We start from the raw sequence: 27347 nt of genomic DNA on the forward strand, positions 1-27347 counted from the left end.
GGGCATACCATAGTTTTATATAGAAGCAATAAGATATTTTCTGTATTATTCTCTATCCCTTTTTTAATTACTCCTAACATTTTATTTGCTTTTTTGACTGCTGCTACACACTGAGTGGATGTTTTCAGAGCACTGTCCAACATGACTCCGAGATTTTTATCTTGAGTAGTTGTGGCCAAATTAGTCCCCATCATATTGTATGTATAGTTGGAATTATTTTTTTTCCGATGTGCATTACTTTACATTATCAACATTAAATTTTATTTGCCATTTTGTTGGCCAATCATTTAGTTTGGTGAGATCTTTTTGAAGCTCTTCACAGTCTGCTTTGGTTTTAACTGTTTTGAGCAGTTTGGTATCATCTGCAATATTTGCCATCTCACTGTTAACCCCTTTCTCTAGATCATTTATAAATAAATTGAATAGGATTGGTCCCAGAACAGACCTTTGGAGCACCCCACTAGTTAACATCTCTCCACTTGGAAAACTTACCATTTATTCCTACCCTTTGTTTCCTGTTTTAACCAGTTATCAATCCACGAAAGTACCTTCTCTCTTATCCCATGACAACTTACTTTACTTAAGAGCCTTTGGTGAGGGACCTTGTCAAAGGCTTTCTGGAAATCTAAGTATACTGTATCCACTGGACTCCCCTTGTCCACATGTGTGTTGATGCCCCCCCCCCCCCCCCCCCCCCCCCCCCCCCCCCCCCCCCCCCCCCCCCCCCCCCCCCCCCCCCCCCCCCGCCTTCCCCTTCAAAGAACTCCAGCAGTTTAGTAAGGCGTGATTTCCCTTTACAGAAACCATGTTGGTTTTCCCTCAACAAATTATATTTATCCATGTGTCTGGATTAATTTTTATTCTTTATTATACAGTAGTTTCAACTAATTTGCCAGGTACTGATGCAAGACTTACCGGTCACCTCTAGAGCCCTTTTTAAATATTGGCGTCACTTTAGCTATCTTCCAATCATTAGGTACGGTAGCCGATTTAAAGGATAGGTTACAAACCAAAGTTAATACTTCCACAATTTTCCATTTTAGTTCTTTCAAAACTTTTGGGTGAATGCCATCTGGTCCTGGTGACTTATTACTGTTAAGTTTATCAATTTGTTCCACAACCTCCTCTGATGACACCTCAGTCTGGGACAATTCCTCAGATTTGTCACCTAAAAAGAATGTCTCAGGTTTGAGAATCTCAATGTCCTCAGCCATGAAGATTGAAGCAAAGAATTCATTTAACTTTTACTCCATCACTATAATCTTTGAGTGCTCCTTTAGCATCTCAATCGTCCAAGGGCCCCACTGGTTGTTTAGCCGGCTTTCTGATTTTGATGTACTTTTAAAAAAATTACTATTACTTTTTGAGTTTTTGTCTAGCTGTTCTTTAAACTCCATTTTGGCTTTTCTTATATTTTTACACTTAATTTGACAACGTTTATGGTCCTTTTTATTTTCCTCACTAGGATCTGACTTACACTTTTTAAAAGATATCTTTTTATCTGTCATTTCTTCTTTTACCTGGTTGTTAAGCTACAGCGGCACTTCTTTGGTTCTTTTACTGTGTTTTTAAATTTGGGGTATTTAGTTAAGTTGGGCCTCTATTATGGTGTTTTTGAAAAGTTTCCATGCAGCCTGCAGAGATTTTACTTTTGTCACTGTACCTTTTAATTTCTGTTTAACTAACTTCCTCATTTTTGTGTAGTTCCCCTTTTTTAAATTAAATGCCACAGCGTTGGGCTGCTGAGTTGTTTTTCCCACCACAAAGATGTTAAAATTTATTATATTATGATCACTGTTTCCAAGCAGTCCAATTATATTTGCCTTTTGAACCAGATCCCGGCCTCCACTTAGGACTAAATCAAGAATAACCTCTCCCCTTGTGGGTTGCAGAACCAGCTGGTCCAAGAAGCAGTCATTTATGGCTGTGAGGGGTTCAGGGTGCGATCACCCCCTCTCAGCCTGAGGGGGGGGGTCTGCGGACCCTCTTGTTCTCTCTTGGTCCCTCGTTGACTCCAGGGTCCCCGCTATGGGGCCCGCGATCTTGGGTGCGATCACCCCCTCCCGGGAGGAAGGGGGGGTCAGCGAACCCTGCAATAGTTACCTGTCCCTGCGGGGTGGGGCAAAAGGCCCCTAGTCTGGGTTTTTCCCCCTCGTGGGGTTCCGACTTGTATCTCGCCTTCGCTATGGTCGTTGGGAGCGAGATGTTCCTTTAGGAGAGGGAGGGGGACCTGGTCCCACCCTCTCTCCGGGTCCCAGCCCAGGGCCCTGAGCGTCGGGGCTTGCTAGTACCCCGGCGCAGTGGACGGGGGGGGTCACTCCCTCCAAAACCCATCCACCCAAGGACGCCAAAAGTGTCCTGCCCCGGGTTCCATCCTCCCTCCTGGTGGCTCTTGGTGGTGCCGCCTCAAACCCCAAAACTTACCGCGGCTCGGTCGCTCGGCTCCGGGGTCGTCCGGGGGAAGTCGCCGGGGAGAGCTCCCTTGGCTGGGTCCGCTCTCGGCTTGGCCGTTCCCTCCGGGTCTGACGCAGTGGGGTTCGGCCCTCGTCGGAGGAGGAACTGGCTGACTGCCGGTGTCGACGGCTGTCCCTATGGCCCCGGGGCCAAGGTCTGGCCGCCCGCCGGCCTGGATGGCGCTCGGGGTCCGTCCTCGGGGGGGGGGGGGACGTTCCTCCGCCGCTGTGGGGAGGCTCCCCCCTGCTGCGCTGGCAGCGGGCCTTTTCAAAGTAGCCCACCGCGCCGGCCGCTGCCCGGGGCCCCTCCCCTTCCTGCAGCGTGCCGGCCTCCGCCCCCTCTGCACGCCCGCCGCACTTCGCCCCGCAGGGCTTCGAGGGAGGGGCCAACACTCCCCTTTCGGCGCAGGCGCGGCGGCAAGTGGGCCTGCCAGCTCCTCCGGTTTACGCCGAGGTAACGTCGGGGGGCTCGGGGCTGACCGCCGGTTCCCGGTGGGGGGTGACTCTGGCCAGCCTCCCCCCGGGGCAGTGACAACCCGTCACAATAGTATCAAGAAATTTTATCTCTGCATCCCATCCTGAGGTGACATGTTCCCAAGTCAATATGGGGATAGTTGAAATCCCCCACTATTATTGCATTTTTTATTTTGATAGCCTCGCTAATATCCCTTTGCATTTCATAGTCACGATCACTGTCCTGATCAGGTAGTTAGTAATATATCCCATATGCTATATTCTTCGTATTGGACCATGGAATTACTATCCATAGAGATGCTATGAAACATTTTGGCTCATTTAAAATTTTTGCTTCATTTAAGTCTACATTTTCTTTCACGTATAGTGCCACTCCTCCACCAGCATGACCTGTTCTGTCCTTCCGATATATTTTGTACCCTTATATGATTGTGTCCCATTGATTGTCCTCTTTCCACCAAGTTTCTGTGATGCCTATTATATCAATATCCTCCTTTAAAACTGGACACTCTGGTTCACCCATTTTACTATTTAGTCTTCTAGCATTTGTGTATAAGCACTTTAATAATTTGTCACTATTTATCTGTTTGCCATTTCTTGATGTGTAAGACTGTTTCATTTGATTGTGTCTAATCCAAGCTAAACTTCCTTCCTCTCCTCCTGACTAGAACATAGAGCATCTCTATTAATAGAACTTCCCCTAATAGATGTCTCTGTCTAATCCATGTTCTCTACTGGCTTTCCCCCGCCCTTAGTTTAAAGACTGCTCTACAACCTTTTTAATGTTAAGTGCCAGCAGTCTGGTTCCATTTTGGTTTAGGTGAAGCCCATCCTTCCTGTATAGGCTCCACCTAATCCAAAAGTTTCCCCAGTTCCTAATAAATCTAAACCCCTCCTTTCTACACCATCGTCTCACCCACGCATTGAGACTCTGAAGCTCTGCCTGCCTACCTGGCCCCATGCGTGAAACTGGAAGCATTTCATAGAACGCTACCATAGAGGTCCTGGATTTCCGCAACCTTCACACCAGGTAGGCAAGTCACCATTCGGTTCGCCTGGTCATCACAAACCCAGCTGTCTGTTTCTAATGATCTAATCCTGCCTTTTCCAAAAGACTGGAGTTCCCTCCCCCAGAGATGTATCCTCGGTGCAAGAGGATACCATAGTATCCTCTGGAAGGAGGGTCCAAACTATGGGATCATTTCCCTCTGCTCCAGTTGAATGTTCTCCTTCCCTGAGCCTTTCATCCTCCTTAATAGCACAGGGGGCTATCTGACAGGAGGTGAGTCAGTTCTACAGTGTCCCGGAAAGCCTCATCCACGTACCTCTCAGCCTCCCTTAGCTCCTCCAATTCTTCCACCCTGGCCTCCAAAGCCTGTATGCAGTCTCTGAGGGCCAGGAGCTCCTTGCACACACATGCCACCCACCCACAGGGCAGGTAATCATGAATGCTACTTTGAGTGCAGTAAACAGGATAGCCCCCACTCTGCTGCTGGGATTCTGCCTGCATTCTCTCCTACAGCTACTTAGGTTATTGATAGGGTATTTATTTAAATCAGGAAGTTTTGGTTTTAGTTAAGTTTTAAAGTTTTAAAGAATGGCAAGCATACCTCACCCCCTTCCAACTCCCCTGCAAAACTCCCTCTCGAAACTCCCTGTTAGCTGCCCCTGTTCACAAAGCTCCCTGGTTGCTTATTCACAGGCTTTATAAAGCCCTGATCTTCCTGATAGCTCCGTCCCCTGGCTATGGCTCAACCAATGAACAGAGGGATCCAGATTTCAAATCCTCATTAAGATGCTCATAGCTTCCAACTGCCGGCCACAGCACACCGTCCTTCAAACAAACAGCTCAGCACACGAATCGCCAAACAAAGAAAGACAGATAAACACAAGCTCAGCACAGAGTTTCTTTCAGGCAACTAGCAAGTAACCCACAAACACACACTACAGACAGCCACTTACCTCAAGGGTCCCGTAATTGCTCCTCCTTCACCTGGAGAACTTCCTCTCGAAACTCAGTTAGCTGCCCCTGTTCACAGGGAAGCAGCTGGACTCAGTTTGTTGACAGGCATGGTAAGGCATGTTCCTACAGTTGGATGAGGGTCCAGGTCTGGTCGTGTCAGCTGGACAGGGCAGTGGCTCACGTGGCTGCCCTCTGTTTCCAGCACAGGTGTCACTTTCCCATCACGCAAGACCCTGCAGGCCAGAGGAGGGATGGGATTCAGTCGTTCCAGGCAGGGCAGCAGCTCACATGGCTGCCATTAGTGTCCAGCACACCTTGCTTCCTGGGAGAGTACTACTGTCCCATACTGCAGAAGCCAGGAATGTGGGAGAGGGAAGAGGCAGAAGTCCTGCCTCACTGGAGATGGGCAGGTGGAAATAAACAGCGACACAGAAGCTAACAGATTCCCCTCCTTTCTCCAGGTTATCATGCAAGACATCAGTCTTCTCTGAATTATACAGAGTGATAGGGAGCTGATGCTGACTAAATGTGGCCAGAAACCTGGGCCTTATGCTGCAATGCCTTGCTCTTCAATGATGCCAGACCACTTACTTCTGGCGTGGCTGGGAAGGTGTCCTATTGTGGAGGATGCAATAAGGGTAGCCTCCCCAGAAATCTTGTGAGAAGGATCAAAGACTTCCTCTCTGAGAGCTTCATGGAGATGTGCATGGAGGATTCTCATTCCATCTCCAGACACATTAGCAAGCTGTTCTGGGTCCCCTGCGCTAAGCTGGCACAAAGAATGCCACAGATCACCACCTCACACCAATTTTCCTTAATCCTCTTGGACCAAAAGGAAAAAAATGTGAACTCACCAGAAGTGCACTCTCCAAGATCAATGTCTGAATGTTGTGAGATGTCCTGGAAGGAGGGGATTGGCTCCAAAGTGATGAAAAGTTTTTGGCTCTCAGCGATATTGGTTGCCCTGTTACCTGCTGACTGTTCTCTCCCTCCTCCTCTTCCTCATCTATGCTTTCCTTCACACTGCTGACCAAGGGTGCTGGAGTGTCTTGGGAGGAAACCACAGTCTGGCTTGGGAGGGTGGTCAGGTGTCCTCCCCCCCCCCCCCCCATAGTATTGCATGTATCTGGCTGTAGAAGCAGCATGTTTGTGGCAGTGATCCAGATCTTCTGTTTGCCTCCTTTGTCTTTTGATAGGACTTCCTCAGCTTCTGATTTTAGAAGGGTGCTGCTGGGCATCCCTTGTGTATCCTTTCTCCAACATGAGTTTTCCCATAAATGTCCGTGTTTCTCTTGCTGGTTCATAGCTCCATGAGAATGGATTCCTCTCCCCACACATCAGTGACATCCGGGGTCTCCTGCACACTCTATGCTAGTTCATATCTGTGAACCTGGGCACTTGAGCCCATAGAGTTCACAGAACTTGAACATGGAACTCACGGCCAGGTGCACTACTTAGGAGTGCTGCCTACTCTGATGTTTTAATCACAAAGCATTCTGTGATGCCTCTCAGAGGCCGTCAACTTTCGCAGTACTGGGTCTACACTTTTGTAAAGTCAACCATGCAAGGTCGAATTTGACGTTACTACTCATAGAAGCAGGAGTACCAAAACTGACTTTAGCAGCCCTAAATGTTGACAGAAGAGGCCTGGTAGTGTGGACTCATTGGTTAGAACATCCACCTTATGTGGCTAAATTTGATCCAAACTCCTAGGGCTCGTCTACATTGGCCCCTTTTCCGGAAGGGGCATGGTAATTTTTGAAATCGCAATAGGGAAATGCGCGGGGGATTTAAATATCCCCCGCGGCATTTAAATAAAAATGTCCGCCGCTTTTTTCCGGCTTTTAGAAAAGCCGGAAAAGAGCGTCTACACTGGCCCCGATCCTCTGGAAAAAAAGCCCTTTTCCGGAGGATCTACTTTGAGTAGGAATAAGATCCTCCGGAAAAGGGCTTTTTTTCCAGAGGATCGGGGCCAGTGTAGACGCTCTTTTCCGGCTTTTCTAAAAGCCGGAAAAAAGCGGCGGGCATTTTTATTTAAATGCCGCGGGGGATATTTAAATCCCCCGCGCATTTCCCTATTGCGATTTCAAAAATTACCATGCCCCTTCCGGAAAAGGGGCCAATGTAGACGTAGCCTTAGTGTAACTTAGATACTGCTTAGCATATTGTTTCATTTATCCCCGTAGAATATTAAATGTTGTCATCCAGATTACAAATCTTGCTTTTATTTACAGCCCTGAAAGGAAGAGAAGATTAATAAAATCTCAGTTGAAGACAGAAACGTCTGCTGCCTCCTCATCTTCAGTTCCTGTACGTTCAACAGCACTGAGACTTATTGCTGCTCAGATGAATGGAAAAGCTGCTGAATCTTCCTCTTTGGTGCGGACAAGAAGTAATAGGGGGATAACAGATACAGCTGTTACAGAACAACCATCTACTTCTTCAGGAGGAAAACCTTTAATTACAAAACCTAATACTTCAGTGGTGTCAGGGAAAACAAGTAGGTGTGAATAGCATTCATAATTTTTGCAACTTTTTATATTTAAAAATGTGCTATTTCTTAGGCACAAGTGTATTTGTGATTTTTTTCTTAGCACTGCAATGAGGATTAAGAATGGGTACTGTGTATTCAAGTTAGCAGTCTCAGGAAAGCTCAAAGAGGGAGATAGAAAGGCTCAAGATTTTGGTAATAGAAAATGGAGATATTCTTCTCTAGGTAACTAGTTCAAAAATGGCACAGATGCTGAGCCAGCTAAGATTTACAAAAATAATACAAACCATTATAATGAATGATTCAGTGTTGCTTAAACAATGTTTCTCTCTTTTTAGTATTGGAGAATTCCACGAAACATTCAAAGAACCAGAATATTGTATCAGTTCCTAGCCAATCCAGTTACAGTCACAACACTAGGAATAACTCTTCAAGAGAAAATGTGGAGAAATATAAACAAATCAAACGTAAAATGAAATCATCCACTATTAATCAGCAAGGTAAAGGTTTTTCAAAATGATTGTTGCATTTCATATAATACAGTCACTGCAGTTGCACTGCAATTAATCTTAAATTCATAGACATAGAATATTTAAATTTGAAATGGGTGGACTTAGGTCATATGACATCTGATAAGCAAGCATGGAGAATGTGAGTAGCGTAATGTGCTAAAAAACATGGGACAGACTAAGATCTAAGGTAAGGTCATAAGCATCATCTTTGCAGGTGTGCCAGACCAAGAGCACACATGGAAAAAAGTAGATGTTCATCACCCACTGGTGGCCCTGCCTATCACCACCTTCCCCTCTCTCTTTACCTTGCACCTACCACAGAATTGCTGTTCAGGAGACAGAGAAGGAGGTTGTAAGGTGCACTTTTAGAAGGGACAGAAAAAGTCAAGTTAGAAGGTAGAGGGGCTTTAGGGAAGGGGTGGAGTGAGGATAGAGCCTGAGGTAGAGTGGGATTTGAGCACCACCAGGGAAATTAGAAAGTCAGCACCACTGCTTAAGTTCACTGTGGCTGTTTGTAATAACTACCATAAATTCACATAATCAGTAGGTGAATTACTCCATTAAAACACCACTTTGATTTCATAGTTAATGCATGTTTTAGAATCCAGGTATATTAACACAGTATTTATACTGTAATTATGTAATCAAATCGTTAACTTTCTATTAAATGTAATTGCAGATATTGGGTCACATAACAGTGATATGATTTAAGTATAGTCTAAAGTATTACTGAACATTTTAAGATAAGCAATGTTACAAATCTATTGAACGTTATAAAATCTGAAGAAATTTATGCAGTTACTTTTACCAGAGAAGAGCTTGTCTATATTAGGACACTAAGGAAAGGTAATCCAAATTAACTTTAAAGTGGATTAAGTAAACCACATTAAGCCCTTGCTTTGACATTCTTATTCAGTGTTAAATTTCATGTTGTGAAATAAGCTAAACCAAATTTAATTTTGAACATATCCATACGGGGGTTAATGCAGTTTAACTAATCAACTTCAACGTCACATGTTTCTCTAATTCTAATACATTTTCCTGGCTGTACCTATTGTGCCAAAGTTCTGGCCATGTGGGTCTCGTGCTACTGGCTGATAATATTAGCCTCAGAGACTCGCTGTGGTCCTGTACACAAACTCTTTCTCTTTACAGGAGGCAGGATCCACAGCTTAGTGAGCCATACTCATTATAGGCTAGTCCATGGTTTTGGGGTGAAAACCCCTTAATAGTCCTGGATTCCCTTATTGGGACAGGCTCTGCGTTGGCGTGGGGAAGGTTTTGGGGGGGGGAATCCAGGCCTGCCCACTATTCTGTGCTGCGGTTCAGGGACCCTAAAATAGCTGCAGCAGTTAAGGTTGTTTTTCCTTCTGATTAGGCAGCTTTTTCCCTGGGCCACTTCCCTAAACATCTCCTCTAAAATGTCTCCCTCTGGTACTTGTTAACCAGCTCTCACACAATTTCTTTTTCTTTCTCCTCTGGTCCATCCCTCTTTGTTTTCCCCCTCTCCTTACCTAGGGGAGGCCTTTTAAAGCAACTCCACTAGCTATAATTGGCTGCAGCCTGACTTGACTGACTTGCCTGAGGGAGCAATCTAGTTAATTAACCCTAGGTGTTTTCCTACCTTCATTTTATTGCAGCAGGCTCTAGTAGTTTATTCTGGAAAGAGAAAACCACTTATCCAGTGCCCTGTATACCTACCTTCCACCAGAGTGTGGCAGGCTGCTGGCTTAGGTCTGTCACACTATGTAGGCCAGACTAAGAGTATAAAGCCCAGATCACTCCTGAATAACAGAACTCAAGTCTTATCTTTGGCTTAATGTAATTTATATTCTCTAATGAAATGGCATTTTGTGCAGTGTATATAATCAAAATCTGAAACCAACTGACTCAATGTGCCATCATGTGGAAAACCATGGGAAATACTAGAATATTATTAGATGAAATCACAATAAAAACAATAACAGAAAATGTGGACATGACCAGAAGTACTAAAATACTTGTATTGATTCAGTTTTCACCAAAAAAAAGTGAGTAGCAATTGGATATTTAACATAGTGAATTCTAGTGAAAAAGAGGTAGGATTTGAGGCTTCTTGGCTCCCAGCCCCAATGCAAGGGAGCCCCCTTTCACCATGTGCTGCTGCCTCTGGTACAGTACTGAGTGACTTTGGTGGTTCACGGAGTGGGACAGCGCCTGCCCCCACGCCGCTGCCTCTGTGGGAGGTATGGGGAGGGTAGCTCTGAGAACCAGTATGCATGGTGAGCTGGCTTAAAAGTTGCTACCCACAGGCACCAGCTGCTGCTTCTCCCTTCCCCCTTCCCTTTGTGATAAGCCAACTAGCCTAATCAGTTAATTTTTTAAACAACTATATGCTAACATCCCTAATTCTCATGACCTCTTAAACTAGGGAAATACAGCCTAGGCAGCGCTTTTCTAAGGTAGGTGCAAAACTGATTGGAAACTATTCCCAGAGAGTGGTTATCAGTGGTTCACAATCAAGCTGTAAGGGTATACAGGCAGTCCCCGGGTTACATGGATCCGACTTACATCGGATCCCTACTTACAAACGGGGTGAGGCAACCCCGCACTAGCTGCTTCCCCCCAGCAGACCAGGGAGACGCGGAGCTGCTTTTCTCAGCAGACACCTCAGCTTGAGAATAAAGGACTGAGGGAAGTGAGGTGCGGGAGAATAAAACTGAGCTCTGGAGAAATGTTTGGCTAGAGTTTCCCCTACAATATATACCATTCCGACTTACATACAAATTCAACTTAAGAACAAACCTACAGTCCCTATCTTGTACGTAACCCGGGGACTGCCTGTATTGAGTATTTTCTCACAGGGATCAGGTCTGGGTCTGTTGAATATCTTCATCAGTAATTGAGATAATGGCATAGATATTCACACTCCTAATGTTTGCAGATGATACTAAGCTGGAGGGGGTTGCAAGTGCTTTGGAGAATGATCTGGACAAACTGGAGAAATGATCTGTAGTCAGATTTGAAATTCAAAAGGACAAATTCAAAATACTCCACTTAGGAAGGAACAGTTACACCACATACAAAATGGGAAATGACTGTACAGGAAGGAGTAGGGCAGAAAGGGAACTAGAGATCATAGTGGATCAAAAGCTAAATATGAATCAGAATGATGATGACAATATTGCAAAAAATACAAATGCAAGGGAGCCCCCTTTCACACTGCACTGCTGCCTCTGATACAGCATGGAGTGGGTGGGGGGTTCACGGAGTGGGACAGTGCCTGCTCCCACACTGCTGTCTCTGTGGGAGGTGAGAGTCTTAAAAGCCAGTTCCTCCCAGCACCATCTATGGGGTGCCGCCTGCCCCCACCTCTATCAGAGCAGCGGGGGGGGGGGGGCGGGGTAGGGAATACTGCTGGGAAGCAGCTGCTATCTTCAGGGGTCCCAGAGTGGAGCTGGGCCCCCTACGGACAGGGGCTGTTGCCACCAAGCTGCCCCTGTTCACGGCAGCCAGTCTTAGCCGCCACGAACAGGGTCTGGTCCAGCACCAGCCCCTATCTGTGGCAGACAGGGGCTGTTAGACTCAGTGTGAGCCAGCACCGAGCAGTCCAGGCTCGCTAATCAATGCACCTCTGCATTTTAAATGTAGTAAATGTTACTGCATTTAAAATGCAGAGTTGCAGTGTGGGTGGCTCTGGAGCCCAGCTCCTGGAGCTACCTCCGCCTCGGCTCTACACAGCAGCGCTTATCACAATTTGTATCGACTATACAATTAGTTATCAACTGTACAGTTACACCGATAATTGCATTTTAACATGCTTAGTCCTAGGACCAATACAGCTACAACACGGCATACAACAGTGGATGAATATGTGATATTGTAAGGTGAGAGGTGTTGTTCTCAGGTATCCAGGACCCAAAGCATTTAGAATTTTATAGGTCAAAACCAAAAACTTAAAATTAAACCCAGATGCCATTGCAGATCTCTGGCAACTGTATAAAAAGATGCTGATGTACTGGTTAGCAAGGGAAGGACATATTCTGCAACAGTATACATTTGTGAATGTTTGAATGCTCAAGGTGTTATTCCACTGAGATAACCCGGTTACCACTTAACAAAGATGTGGACAGATATAGCTGCTCTGCATCAGAAGTCATGTTAATGAATAATTGAAAGATGTTATTGAACTGAAAAAGTTGGGTTTTTTTTTTCATTTATACAGCAGACACAAGATAAAATCCCAGGATTGGTAGTGTGTAAATCAGATATGAATATCACACCTCTTTAAACCTTCCTTAATGGTGGGATATCACTTCTTTTGGTCCCAACACTTCTTGCATTTCATACAAATCTGGCATCGAGACTTTTATTTTTGAAAACTGTTTACATCAGAAATAGAGTCATGGAGCCATAATGACAGAACACTTAACTTACATTAATGCAGTGAGTCCAACAGCATTTTACATTTCCATTACGATTAATTTTTTACTTTAGTATTGGGTCTCAGTCATACAATGTGTCCTACATTTGGGCCTTCACAGATGAAGGCGGTTATTGTATGTCATCCACTCAAACAGTATTTTACAAACAGTGAATGGAATAGATTTATCTGGAGCTTTTGGGAAATAAAGAATGTAGATTTCTCTTACGTATTATTACTCTGTTATTTCTTTACAGCAGTCTGCAAAAATAATGCTTTGACTACAGGAAGCATTCAGGTAAATGGACATGGAGGGCAACCTTCAAAACCTCAAATTAAAAGAGGGCCTGCAAAGAAACTGAAGATAGAGGCTAACAGCAGTGCAGGTGAAGTGGTGCACAAGAAAAGAGGTAGAAAACCAAAAAAATTACAAATTGCTGAACAGATGAATGCAGAGCATAATTCAATCCAGACGACGAGGGACACGGTAATAGAAGAACCCTCAGTTTCTAATGCATGCAATTCTCTTTCTGAAAATAATGTGAAGGAAGCTGTATTACAAAAAAAGGGTCGTGGAGGCAGAAAGCCAAAAAGAAAGACAAAAACACATCATCCAGACTCAGATCTTTTAGTCCCTGCAAATGTTAAGATGCAGACAAGAAGCAGGAGGAAAAAAACTGATGAGCCTGTAGAAGAAGAAGGTTCTGAAGAACTGAAAGATTCTGAACCTCACATGAGAACTAGAAACCAGGGTAGGAGGACAGCCTTTTACAATGAAGATGACTCTGAAGAAGAGCAAAGGCAGCTATTGTTTGAAGACACCTCTCTAACTTTTGGAACATCTAGCAGAGGCAGAGTACGAAAGTTGACTGAAAAAGCAAAGGCTAATTTGATTGGTTGGTAACTGTTACTAAACATATTCCTTAAAATGCTATGAAGCAGGTACAGTTGAGGAGTGAGCAGAAGAAAGACTTCTGCTCCCCTGCTGCTATTATGGATTAGAAGAATATGTTGTGATTTGAAACAATTAGCAAAAAAAGAAAACTGAGAGAACACTTCTTTGAAAGAAATATATATTTTAAACTTTTGCTATTTATTGCCCTCCAGATAGGTTATGCATTTCAACAGTCATTTAGGTCATAGTTAAAAATAATTTGAAGACCTATAAATAAGCAATTCCTGACAATTTTGGAAGTGAAAACTACTGTACTCCTGAGCAGTGCAGAGTATTTCTGTGATTAAATAAGGTGACAGAACTTTTAATGCCACAAACTGAGAACAGAAGTCTATTTTTGACCAAGCAAGGTACATTTTTATTGATTGCAGAAGTCATGTCTCCCAGGAAGGCATATGTTGGGCCAAGAATGGCAGTAAATTAAGAATTACATTTCCATTAAGAACAAATGCAAAATTACCAAATTTTGCTAATCTGAAAATGTTTAATTTGAGAAGTGATGGAATATTCAACTGCAAAAGAAGCCTAGCACAGGCTGTTGGCTTAATCAAAGTTCTGCCAAACAAAGAGAAAATGTAATCACAATATATAAATATATATAAATATATATAATATATCCACATTGGAAAAAGTTTGACTAATATGTCTAATTTTTCAGACCTTGATTCTTGTATCAATCACTAAATCTCTGTTTATTGTGCCAAAGACTGAAAATCAGTGCAGTGGAAAGCCTTTTTTCTTTCACTTCTTTTGTTTTGTTTTGTTTGGTTTGTTTTGGTTTTGTCTGTCAGTACCACAAACACTTTTCAAAGACAAAAAAGACTGTGTATCATTCTGTATAGCAAGTTGTTATAAGTTGTGCTGAGATGTATCCTCCTTTGGTACTTACAGAAGAAAACAACGCACTGGTTGGGGGTCCTTTGACAGAGATGTTTTAGACAAAATTTATAATTAGTTAAAGGATTCAAGGAAATTACAGAAAAAAGTATGTATGGAATTATGATGTTTACTTTCTGATTTGGATTGTTTTCTACAAATTTTGATGTGTTTAGTAAGTTAAAAATGACTTACAAAGAAGTGTGTATGCATAGACTGATACATACACAAACACATACATATACAATATTACCCAGGTATAGATTCTTTTTTTTCCAGCATTTTTTAGCTAGCACTAGAAATTTAAAGAAAGAAAAGAAAAAATAAAATTTTAAATGTCATACTTTATAGTTTAATTTTAAGGGGAAGATTGGTTATTTTCAATTATTAAGGGTTAAAAAAGGCCAAATCACTTTTTATGCAATCATGTTTTATACAGTGGTTTCATTGCACATTGTGTTTTTTCTGCACTTTTTACGGTATACTTATCACTCTGACATAAGTCAATTACACCCTAAAGAAAAATTACATTTAATGATTGTGCCTTGTATTCTATTATTTCTTGCATCCTTAGTAAAATTAAGTTGTCTATTGTAAATGATAACTATATGACTTAGGGGAATGTATTGCTATATATACTGCTGTGGAAAAGGAAAGCAGTTATTTATTTGTTTATGGTACATTTAGTTATTTTATACCTTAAAAACAAACTTTAATACCATTTTCTATTGCTTAAAAGGTATTGTCCAGTTTAAAAAAAATATAGAAATAGTAATATTTTCTAAGATCTGGTATGGTACAAAAATGTAACCAAAAGTTTCAGATATACTATTTTCAGGTAGCACAAGACAATGTGTCATGATCCTGACCTAGAAGAATAAAAATTAAAAATTAAATATTAAAAAAGTAGAGCCTACTGCTGAAAATCTTTACTTATATAACAATTCTTCATTTACAAGACAAGTCTGGTGGGCTTTATTGCAATGCTGAAAAATGAATTTGCAGGATTAGGACCTTTAAACTTGCACAGATCCTCTTTATTCGTTGTGAGCCAAATCTTGGTCTCATTATTCTGTTACAGTAAAATCTGTTAAGGAAATCAGGAGTTTGCCCAAAAGGATTAACTATTAGGTTTCATTTAACTATTATGGATAAAACCCCATGTACTTGGCATTTCTAGTATTAATTTATGTAACTATCTTCATTACACATCTTTTATATGAAATTAAGTAAACTATTTTCCAGAGCCTGACTAGATACTTACACTGTGAGTTTGGGGGGGCATGGATTTTATTAATTTGATTTTCATTTGTTTGTTTATTTTTTCTAACAGATGTTTCATTAATATTAATATACAGTTTCTAAAGATATGGTAAGGTGGAAAATTATGTTTGTACATTTAAAAATAGAATGTTACACAGTTCAAAACTAATTCATTTTAGTGTGAGACTTAACAGTTTTTAATTTTAAGAATCCCACTGATGGTGAAGGCAATCAGTTTCAGATGTTGAATTTCCTGATGTTATCTGCATTGTAATATAAGAAATTAGAGTATATCTAAAATTCGACTTCTGTATTTACACTATTTGTAATGTTTTATATGGCATGATTATGTACACATTTATACACAGAAAATACTGTATATAATGTTGGAGAATGGAATAGCACATGTTCCTGTTACATTGTATGAAAACTGTAGACCTTAAAACCACAAGAATAGAAGGCCTTATCTGCAGAACATAGTTACGTTGTTCTCTTTCTATAGAGATCTGTAACATTAAGCTACAGGGTGGTTGTTGGGGGTTTTTAAATTCACATTTAGAAATACCGACATTGTTTTCTTTTTATATAGATTGTAAATGATTTGGGTCAAGCTTTTTTTATTAAAACAACACTTTAAAAAGTATGAGGTGCAGTGCCAGATTTATTAAAATATATATTTATAATTTAGTTTCTTTAGGTTGTAAAAGTTTATTTATGAGAATTAAATCACCATCATATGCTGTATGTCCTTTTTTTGTTTAAAAGAATGTATTTCAGATATTCACAACTTTTACGTACCAACAAAGAAAAAGAGCTTTTGATTACTAAGTCCGAAGGCTTTAAATGTGAGCAATTAATTGTGGTTTAGCAACCTGGAAGAATTTCAAAACTATAGTTACGTAATGGATAATGCTATCTCAGATATCTAACAAATAGCTCAAAATGGAATATTGAAATAATGTGTTTATTTCACATATAGATTGTAAATATTAAATGAATGTGTTTTATCGATAAACAATCATTCTAATCTTACAAGTCTGGCAGTCATGAACGCATCTTCATTCAAATCCATTGTTCTTTGACTTTTTATATGGAGATAGTGGTAACTATTGGTAAATATTGACTTTAACAACCACCACCAGAGAAAACAATTGACTAAGTGGTATCTAATGCCAGATTATTTTCTATCTTTAGATTAGGAAATAATTGATGTTTCTCAAACACCATTATATTCTAAACATTTTATTTAACAGTAGTCACTGTACTCTTGCCTGCATACTGAACAAGTATTTATCCTGTTTGATTCCATTGTTACTTTATCCAAGAATTTATATTCTGCATTGTGTCAATATTAACTAAGTTTCTTGTCATTGTGCTATAGCCAGTGACCACAACTTTACAGGAAAATGTCTCATGATTAGACTGCTGATATATATGCTTGAGTGTGTTTAGTTTGTACATTTGTGATCAAATTGTTGTTAGACTTGTAAGATTTATAAATTGGTTCGATTTAATATTGCTATTTCACATTTAAATATTTAAATATTGATAACAGGACCCTCAATCATCATGTCAGATGTATTAACTTCTATAAAAAATAAACTGTTACCTTTACATTGTGTAGCAGATAGTTTAGAGGCTATATAGCTGCACCCAGTATTTCTCAAAATCAGCTGTCTTTTCCAGAGCCTTTTGCCATATATTAAAATATTATGCAGAATAAATCAGTACCTCTATTACACAATTGGAACTTTGATACAATTTTTATACCATACTATTAAATCTCTCTTGCTCACATTTATTTCCAGGACCTGATCCAGCCAACACTTTAGCACGTGCTTAAAGTTAAGCACATATTAAATTGTTTGCTGGTTCTGTAGAACTTACATGTTTAACTGGATTAAGCACTGTAGGCTTCATGTACAGTAGACTCTTTTTAGACCATCTTTTGTGATCCTGTGAACTCACTTTGAGCATTAATCTAGCTAAACTCTTTTGACGTTTTACTGTATTTTATCCAGAGTCCCTACCTTGTTCTTGCACGCTATATATTGGAGTTCCACACTAGTTAGATTGGGGTTTTTTTCAGGTAAACACTGCTTCTGTCTTCAAAAGGAGTTTTAATGCAAATCGTCTTACACTGGTGAAAACGGAAAGGAGAGAGAGGACATTAACCTCACATGAAGACAACAAAAGCTCATTTTCTCTGTTACCTTTTACTACCTAATGAAGGCAAAAATGTTAACTGTAAAATTATTTGATAATAAATTTTTGTCACTTTTCCCTGAAGTTCTTGTAACTGATTAGATTCTACATACTGAACTGATAAACAGGCTTGTACTTTTCCGCTGTATATTATTGTATAGATATGTGTTTGTATGCAGAAGTAGGTATAACATTTCATATAAATTGCACAAGTCTTAAAATATATTTCTGATAATGAATCTGACACTCTTGTTTTAACTTTATATAAGTTCATAGTTTTAGACAGGAACATGACTTGTATGTTCTAGTATATTGGGGGGATCAACTTCAAGTAGCTTTTAAATTAAAGTTAACTTCTGCATATCTTATCTGTTTCTACTAACTAATATGGAAACCATTTTTTATATTTATTTTATTGTATATTTAAGCAGAAAAAACTCCAGAAAGGTTAGCTTTTCTAATTTGTTTTATTTAAAAAAGTATCACAGAGGAGGTATAAACTTTTCATTCTAAAGACTACAACAGCATCAAGACACTCCAGAAAACCTTATACAGCACTAAAATAAAGATAAAGGTAATTTTTTAGGAACTAGCTATGATAGGCTATTTGGGGAAAATTATCAGGAGGGGGGAAGAGGTCTTTTGGAATTCATTTTAAATGCAGATAAATACATCAGGAAATTCACTTAATGTGATACAAACAACAAATGTGGGAGTAGAGGAAGTATTTTACTATGATTGCTAAAAAGAATATGCGCCCACAAATTGGGAGTACAAAGGAATATTACACCATCAGCACCTATTCTGCACACATGCTATATCGTATGTAAAGTTGGTTTACAGGTATAATGAGAAAAAAAGTTACATTTTTGGACCATATTCAAATGCAAAACCATGACAGCCAACTTGTTAAAAGATCTTGAGTGAATTATTTAAACCCTGTCATTTATAATGTTTAGACATGTAGAATGTAGCTCAATTTTAAGGAAGTGACCTAGAAGGGTTAATTTTGAAACTGACACATTTTCAGATTAAAAATTATAATGCTTATTTTGTACAGAATTATGTAAAACACAAACCTGTTGTATGTAATGGATAACAAACAGTTTGAAAACAATAATTCTTTAGCTTTATTAAGGTCTTTTTCTTCCAGAAATCTGGATTATCATATTATAACCTGCAGTATCACACCAGGATAACAGTGCCCTTTCTTTTTGTACATATTGATTGGAACTTTCTTTACTGTTATGTGGACACTTTCTATGTTAGTTTTGATGCATAATACTTTGAATCCTTTTATACAAACTAGAATGTATGTGTAAGAATTACTGTCATTGCAATGTAGTAACTACAAACTTATTTTTAAATAAATAGAAAACTTGTTTTTCTAAATTGTTCTGGGTTTTCTTATTTCTATGTAAGAGTATGTTGATTTGTACAGTGGGAGATATGCATCACAGCCTAAACTCAGCTTTGTTCTTGGGTTGAATCGTGTTTTCCCTCAACATGCAATTGAAAGCAGAAGTTGGTGCTGCATTATTTCAGCTGTGATGCGTGGTGTTCAGTGCTTGGCATTAAAGTTAATCAATGCAGGGCTGATGTAAAAACCTAACCTCTGAAACTGTGGGGTGTAGTGCCACTGACTGTTGTATGAATGCTACACACAACTATGGTTGAAAGATTGTGGAAAGTAGTGTGTGTCAGGATCATCCTCTTCCTCAATGATGCAATCACACTCCTGCCAGAAATGTGCTTAAAAGGGACAGAGAAACAATCTGTAAAATGGACTACAGTTACACATCAACGTCAAGTTGGCACAGAAAAAAAATCGTTTAAATGCAGCTTCCTGTGGATTGCATTTCTCCTTCCCTATCCTCTGCTTTTCATTTGTCTCTGGGAAGCTGCATCCCTTTTCTCTACATTACTTACCTGATATCTCAGGCAAACCATTTATTTAGAAAAGAGCACCTGAAAAACATCCCCACACACATAAATTTGAATCATCTTGCTAGTGTATGCTGCTGAGGACAAAATGTCCGTTATTGAAACACATGATGTTTTTGGCATACTGAAATAACAAAGATCTTCCAGTGTCCCGTGTGAGATGTCTCTCCCCCCATATTTTATAAAAGAAGGACCTTGTCTTTAGGAGACCAGAGGATCTGGCCCAACAGGACAGAGAAGCCCATAGAACAGAAAAGCATGTGGGTGGTGTCATGCTGTGGTCTGCAGAGACATGTTTGTGACAGATCCACAGCAAGCAAAGATGTGCCTGTTTACAAATTATTTTCCATAGTGTGCTTGAACATCAGAGCTAATTTACAATTTTAAAATAAGGCCTCTGTGCTCCATTCAGCATGTTTTATATACGTTCTTCCAAAGTGGACATAACATATTTATCACAGGGAAAATACCCCATAATTTGGTGGTAGCACCAAAAGATATTTGAAAAATATGTTTTTCAGGGAGAGAAAGCAAATATGTTAGAACACTTTCCAATGTAACAGGAGATTAAAAAGAGCCTCTACTTTTTTCCCCGCTGCGTTTCAAAAATATTAAGAACAAAAGGCCATTCATGCTTTCTACAAGACACCATTCTAGATGAGGGGTGGGAAGCTCAGAGCTCCCTCATCACAGTAGGCAAGCCAGTGCTGATGCTCCACCTGTATGGGAGATGCTGCGGCTGGAGCACCAGTGCCAGCTCCTGCTGTGGGTGAGGAGCCCTGGGCTTTGCAGGCCCAATCAAGGCAAGTCTGGGGGCAAAATCCAGTCTGTAGGCTCTGTCTGGCAAGGAGGTGGAAGCATCCCTGCAGGCACAGGCTCCCCACCCTGCCTGTCACTCCTGTTGGCCAGTTCTCAAAATCTTCTAGCTCTGGGCTCCTAGAAAGTTAATCTGGCCCTGGGATATGCCCTGAGCCTCTGCATCAGTTAACTATAGTAGAATAAATGAGCACTACAATATTTAATAAAAGGACACTTGAAATAGCGTGAACTAGAACAGCAGCAACAGAAATAATAAATTGCCTGGCACTCTGGCATGGAGTGCCAGAATAGGAGCGAAATAAAACAGAAATGGAGTAAGTGTTATAAAAGTGACTCTCTTAAGAGGGGGAAAGGAGACAATTAAATGAGGAGTAGCTGTAGAAGTAAACCTGCACAGTGGATCTCTTTCAGGCAATCTTTCCAAAATCTCAGCAAGGAAATTCTAGTTCTAATATAGAAACTTGTGATAGCTGACTAAACAGTGCAGGCACTTGTTGGTTGCCAGGTGAAATCCACCTCAGCTTGGTAGCAACCAAAGGCTATTTCTCCATTTATCTAAAGTATAATCTTAGAGGGGAAAAATGTTCCTTGTCAGTCACTTATGTTTTTTCCTACTAAAGCAAAAATGCATTTTGGAGAGGGAGGGGATATGTGTCTGAAATGAACTGATGGTGTCAGTCCTCTGTGTAATGCACTGATGTGACCATGATGAAAACAGCATGACAACAGGCCTTCTTATATATCCAAATGGCAAAGTTACCATGTGTACACTCCATTATCATAAGAAGGCCTCTCCAGGCAAGCACTAAGACATGCTGGTAGGGTGCAATACTGAAGACCATAGTTCCACTGTCCATGATGGAAATGTTGTGGCTAAACAGGACTTCTTTGGAGCTACCCATGCAGCATGTCTCAAACATTACATTAATTGTTATTTTTAATATAGTACAGGAAACACACAGGCTACGTCTACATTGGCATGATCTTGTGCAAATACTCTTTAACGCAAGAGTTTTTGTGTTAGAGTATTTGCGCAAGAGAGCGTCTACACTGGCATGTGCCTTTGCACAAGAGCATCCGTGCCAGTGTAGATGCTCTCTTGCGCAAGAAAGCTCTGATGGCCATTTTAACCATCGGGCTTTCTTGTGCAAGAAATTCATATTGCGCCTCTACACTGGCCTCTAGTGCAAGAACAGTTGCACAAGAGGGCTTATTCCTGAGCAGGAGCATCATTGTTCTTGTGCAAGAAGCCCTGATTTCACACATTAGAACGTCAGTGTTCTTGCGCAAGAACTCCCTACCAGTGTAGACAGGCAGCAAGTTTTTGCGCAAAAGCACCACTGACAACAAGGACAGCTGAGAGACTCAAATCACCGCACTGTGCCACCCAACAAAGTGTGTATTGCTTTGTGTCTCCTCCTACTTTTCACTAGACAGCAACAATAACAGGAGTCAACTGCTCTCTTTAAAAGGCCACCTACCAACCTGAAATTTAAATAAAAGCTATAGCTCTTCTTGGGCTACAATTAAGAGCTAATATAAAGAGAAGCTGCATTCATTGTAGCCCTAAAGCCAAGCTTTAATTTACTTCAATTTTTGATTGTTCTCTTGAACCATACTTTGTATGTTCAAACACCAGTCTTCTTGTGTTTATATAAAACTTTCAATTCAACAGTATATCGTCGGTTTGCATTGGAACGTGGCATTCAGCTTAGTGATGATTAAGCTGAACTCTTTGTTCTTCTTCGAGTAGTATCCTCATGGGTGCTCCATTGTTGGTGTCAGATCTTCCCGGCACCGCAGCTTGGAATTTTGATGAGCAGTTGTCAGTCAGACTGCGCATGCACAGCATGCACTGCGGGCCTTTCATGCCTTTTGTTTTCTCGCGCAGTCCGGCTCCCACCAGTTTCTTCTTCACCACCCGCGGTCGCAGATGGAGCGAGCTCCTCCTCACAGAATCTTGTCAGGAGTTAGGAAATGTTTAATTAGTTAGTTTTAGTATTTAGTGTTAGTTAATCGATTACGTTGTGGTTCCTTAGTGTTAGTTTAACAAAAAATATTATTCGTTTGTTAGCTATAGCATAGATAGAACTTAGTTATGCTGGGCTCCCCTGGTTTTAAAAAGTATGACACATGCAGAGACGCAATACCGGCTTCGGACGGCCATTCCAAATGCATCAAGTGCTTGGGTGGGGTGCACATCCCGCAAAAGTGAGTTCACTGCACCAAACTTACTGTAAGGGCGAGAAGAGACAGGGAAATGAGGCTGAAGATTATACTCTTCAACAAAGCTCTGCAACTGCTAGAGCTCTCAAAACAAGCCTCAACCCCACGGTCTCCTAGACCTCTTCTTCTATGCTGGCCCCAGACTTAAAGAGGCCATCACCAGCCTGATCCCTACCTTCAGCCAGAGTGAGTGTAGGAGACAAGCCAGGCACCTCTGGTACAGTTGGGCACAGGCAAAAATCAGCTTTGGAGCCAAAGCTGCAGCAAAAACCATCTTTGGTGCCACCAACGGCTGTAAAAGTCAGTTGCTCAGCATGAAAAGGTGACCACACCAATCACAAGGCTGGAGTTGGCACTGGCAATGGCACCACTGGCACAGAAGACAGTACCAGCCGTTACAGCACCGTCCGCATCGGCGCCAGTGGAATTGGCACCATCGGTGTCTGTGCTGAACACAGCAGCACAGGGGCACACGACACCAACCATATCGGCACTGGCTATCTCATGCCCGGAGTCCACATCGGCACTGGAGAGACTCTGTGCCACAATCACCCCAAATTACATCGTGGGAGCATTCCCAGCTCCATATAACCCTTTGACCCTGCCCACACCAAGAAAAATGGCCCGAAAACCCTACCCTCTGGAGCAATTAAGCCCTGAGCATTTGACCTTCTCATCACATTCAACCTACTTAACAAGAGCAGACAGGGATAGAGCATATTGAGATACCAGGAGTTACAGGTCCAGAAATGATGCCTCTCCATTGCCATATAGGATATATGACTAATCTCCACCCCCCTCATCAAGAGGGTCTCCTTGATCTGCATATTCCTATGGTCACCAAGTATATTACAGGCATCTTTCTTCATATAGAAGGCATAGCCCCACTTACCACTGGCATTACCCTAGCCATGATGCCAATCATTTGCATCACCACCAAGAACACCGCTACCCCTTCTGTAGCAATTATTCGAGATTTCGAGCACCCTCAACTTCGCCATAAGCACAAAAGCAGCAGCTGGCAGTGGCATCTCCTGGTATTCCCTCTACATCTCACTACTCATAACCAGAAGAGGGACAATCTCAGAAGTGGAGGAACAACTTCGGGATGCTTCTCCGACAGACAAGTCATCATCTCCTCCTGATGAGGCCATCATACCTGGAGATCAGTCACCACCTGATGATCTCAGGCAATTTCAGGACCTTTTCAAGAGAGTAGCTTGAAGGTATCCAACTATCGGAGGTACCAGAGAAACAACATAAGCTTCTTAAAAATTTGAAGCCCTCACAAAGAGGTAGAGTTGTGATACCAATAGATGAAACTATTATGGAGTCTACGGATGACATGTGGCAGACCCCAGCCTCGGTACCTGCAACAAATAAGAGAGCAGATAAACAATACTTTGTTCCACAGAAAGGGGCTGACTTTCTATTTATGCAGCCACAGCCCAATTCACTAGTTGTGGACGCTGCACAGCAGAGGTAAAAACTCCCACAACACAGACTTAACAATGACAACAAGCGCATGGACCTATTTGGTAGGAAAGTATACTCCTCCGCTACACTCCTTCTGAGAATAGCTAATTATACAGCATTATTATCCAGCCATAATTTTGACAACTATTCCAAATTATCTGCATTAATAGAACACCTTCCAGATGCCAAATGTCCCATACTAAAATCAGTTGTTCAGGAGGGCTACGCTTCCTCCAGAACAGCATTGCAAATAGCCTTAGACTCCACTACCCGCCCTCCTCCCCACTTCAGATTCTCTAATTATATCTTTCAGATACTGCAGCAGGCTTGAGGAACTGGTGGGAGCCGGACTGCGTGAGAGATCAAAGGCATGAACGGCTCGCAGCACGTGCCACGCATGTGCAGTCTGGCTGACAACTGCTCATCAAAACTCTGAGCTGCAGCGACGGGAAGACCCGACACCAACATTGGAGCACCCCCGGGGGGACACATCTCGAAGAACCGTCATTACTGCACCAAGGTGAGTAACTTCCTCTTCAGCTATTCAAAGAAGGCAAAGGGCTCGTTTTACCATATTTAATTTTAAGAGTTTAAAGTTTTTGTAATTATCTACTTAGAAGATTGGAACTATTAAACTACAAAATGGTTTAATTCCATTTGACATTTTTAGATAGCTTGCATCTTAACTTGCAGAAGTATAACGTTGGGTATTGCCGCTACTTGTAAAAACACATTTTAACAAGATGTCCTCAAACAGTGTGACTCTAAAGGAATTCTGTATCACAATTTTTTTTTTTGGAATTGACGTTTGGAATTCGCATCTATAGAATATCTGTTTGTTGTCTTTGTTTATAATGGGGAAAGTTAACATGCAACTGTGGAATTACAATGTCCAAAGTGGATTTCCAAAGCATAATATTTATATTCTTCCCTCTGAACAAATCACTTTGTCTCTTACAATATCCAGTAGGATTCGAAAGCTATCATTCTTTGCTTCAAACAACACTGAATTTTGTATCAACCATTTTGCAACATCACCTTATTCAAACAGCTCTTTTATTATCCAGTTTTCCAAATATTATACATTCAATCCGAATACTCACACATTAAGAAACTTGTTTGAACACACCCTTACTTCATTGGTTTAGAAACTGGAACTATGGAGAAAAGAGAACTCAAGGTGGTGAAGATTAAGGAGAAAACCATGCTTATTTTGCAGCTACTGGGAAAACGTCAATAAAAAAAAAAAGAGAAGAGAGTCTGATTTCTGACTGAATTAAAACAGTTAAAACAACCTTAAAAAGGGAAAAGGTACCATTTTATCAGTCTTCAAATTGAAACAGCTCCCATTTTCTTTAAAAAATCCCTCCTGTTTAGTACTGGGAAATATTGCATTAGGACTGAAGAAAACAAATAGTTGTCTTGATGCTGTCCAAAATCCCGTGAATTTAATTGTAAGAGACAACATAAAATATAAATGAATACATGTACCAAAATATCTTGTGTAGTGCATACAGTTTTATGAAATACTATGATAATATCCTGAACAAATGCTGTTTGGTTTTAACAGCAAACTATTTGTTTCTATTGAATCATGTTTGTTTCCATAGTCTCACTTTTACTTTATTAAGTAAACTAATTGCCCAATCTGTTAACTTGGCACTGGATGTTCAACAAAGTCTATTCAGTGATTGCTATTGTACTTGATCAAACATTTTTCCATGTTAAATCTGTTTCCTTGTTTTAATAGAATCAACTCACATTCACAGTTCAAAGCCAGAATCTGTTCAATTTAACATGGGACAGGTGACATACACAGAAGATTTGGCTATTCAGGAGTGACTGTTGGCTGGGATGTAAAAGCTAAAGCTCCAGAAGAGTGAATGCAACACAAATATCCTCCAGAAAAACAGGTCTGAAAATATGTAACTCTTTTATTAATATTTATAAAAATAATTCAGATAACTTGTTCCTGGTCTCCCTTTTTATTTACTGGGATATTCTACCTCTATGAAAATGTCTCTAAGCCAAACTCCACAACAGAACATTGGTTAGGACCTTAATGCAAATCAAGGAAGACTAAAGCCACTGAAGAGGGTTTTCTGAGAGAGTGGGTTCTGGCTGACAAACATGTAGTAGATCCTACTATCAGATGTATGGAATGTTTAGCAACTTCCTAGGTAGCTAGAGGTCTAGTGCCAGAGCAGTGGCCAAAAAGCAAAAGAAAAGGAAAGACATAAGCAGCTCCTGCCATCAGGGAATGATAAGGGAATGTCCATTGTAAAATCCCTACAGATTAGATGGCAAGCCCACTAGGCTCCATCATCAGTATTTTCCAATGGAATTAATCAAATTGTAAAAGCTGCTTGGAGAGCGTAACATAACAGACGTGTGTTTCTCCTATATCGGATTCTTTTGATGTGTGTTTCTCCCTGATTTTGTTTGAACAGTTAGAGCAAGGATGCCTGCATGACTTGGTGAACTGTAATTAAATGGCTATATAATTGGTTAAACAACCGCAAATAATAACTATTATTGGAACTCTGTCAGATTGGAGGGTGTCTTCAGTGGGGTTCTACAAGGTCAGTTCTGGTTCTGGTGTTAAACATTTTTATTAATGATGTGGATTTAGGAACAGAGAGCTTACTGGCCAAATGTTCAGATGACACAGAGCTGTAGGGGGTGTTGCAAACACTTTGGAGGAAAGAGTAACTAAGAATGAATGATGGCTGACTTCAGTACAAACCAAAAGATTGAAAATGAAGTAAAATTACTGAAAATTCACACATCTGAGTATGGATCTGAATATTAGTACCACAGTCCTTTACAAAGGACTTAAGTGACACTTCACTTCATCTAGAACAGTGTTTCTCAACCAGTGGTACGACTTCCCTTGGGGGTACTCAAGAGAAGTCCGGGGGGAGAAAGGGCGGGCGGGTACGTCAACACAACTGAAATTTGGAGAAAACTGAATTTTTGTTTTAAGTTTTACAGCATTTTATGATTTTTGTATTTTTTATGTCCAAAAATTTCATCGCCCACCCGGCTACGAATACGTTTTTAAACAAATGTGTTGCAATGATAGAAAAATGTTTGTCTGAAAACTGTAGATACTGGAGGTACTTATAATTTTTTTAAAAGGGTACTTTATAAAAAAAGGTTGAGAAACACTGATCTAGAACTGGCACAAAGTTTATTTTTTAATGGACTACTTTCTCAAAAAAGAGGGGGAGGGGCAAAGTAAGGACACGGAGAATATAGTATCACTGGATTTCATTCTTTTGACAA

At 40.8% G+C, this 27347-nt stretch overlaps 1 protein-coding gene across 1 annotated transcript in view; it reads left to right on the forward strand.

Moving 5' to 3' along the window:
* The window catches only part of PHIP (PHIP subunit of CUL4-Ring ligase complex), a 308497-nt gene extending 289512 nt beyond the window's left edge, over nt 1-18985 (forward strand). The window contains exons 38-40 of the mRNA XM_075923789.2: nt 7125-7390; nt 7720-7881; nt 12553-18985. Coding sequence (XP_075779904.2) covers nt 7125-7390; nt 7720-7881; nt 12553-13199 — 1075 coding nt within the window. The 3' untranslated portion in view covers nt 13200-18985. The remainder of the gene's footprint in view (nt 1-7124; nt 7391-7719; nt 7882-12552) is intronic.
* Nucleotides 18986-27347: the final 8362 nt, after the last annotated feature.

Source organism: Pelodiscus sinensis, chromosome 3, assembly GCF_052426305.1.
Source record: "Pelodiscus sinensis isolate ZL-2025 chromosome 3, ASM5242630v1, whole genome shotgun sequence".
NCBI lineage: Eukaryota > Metazoa > Chordata > Testudines > Trionychidae > Pelodiscus > Pelodiscus sinensis.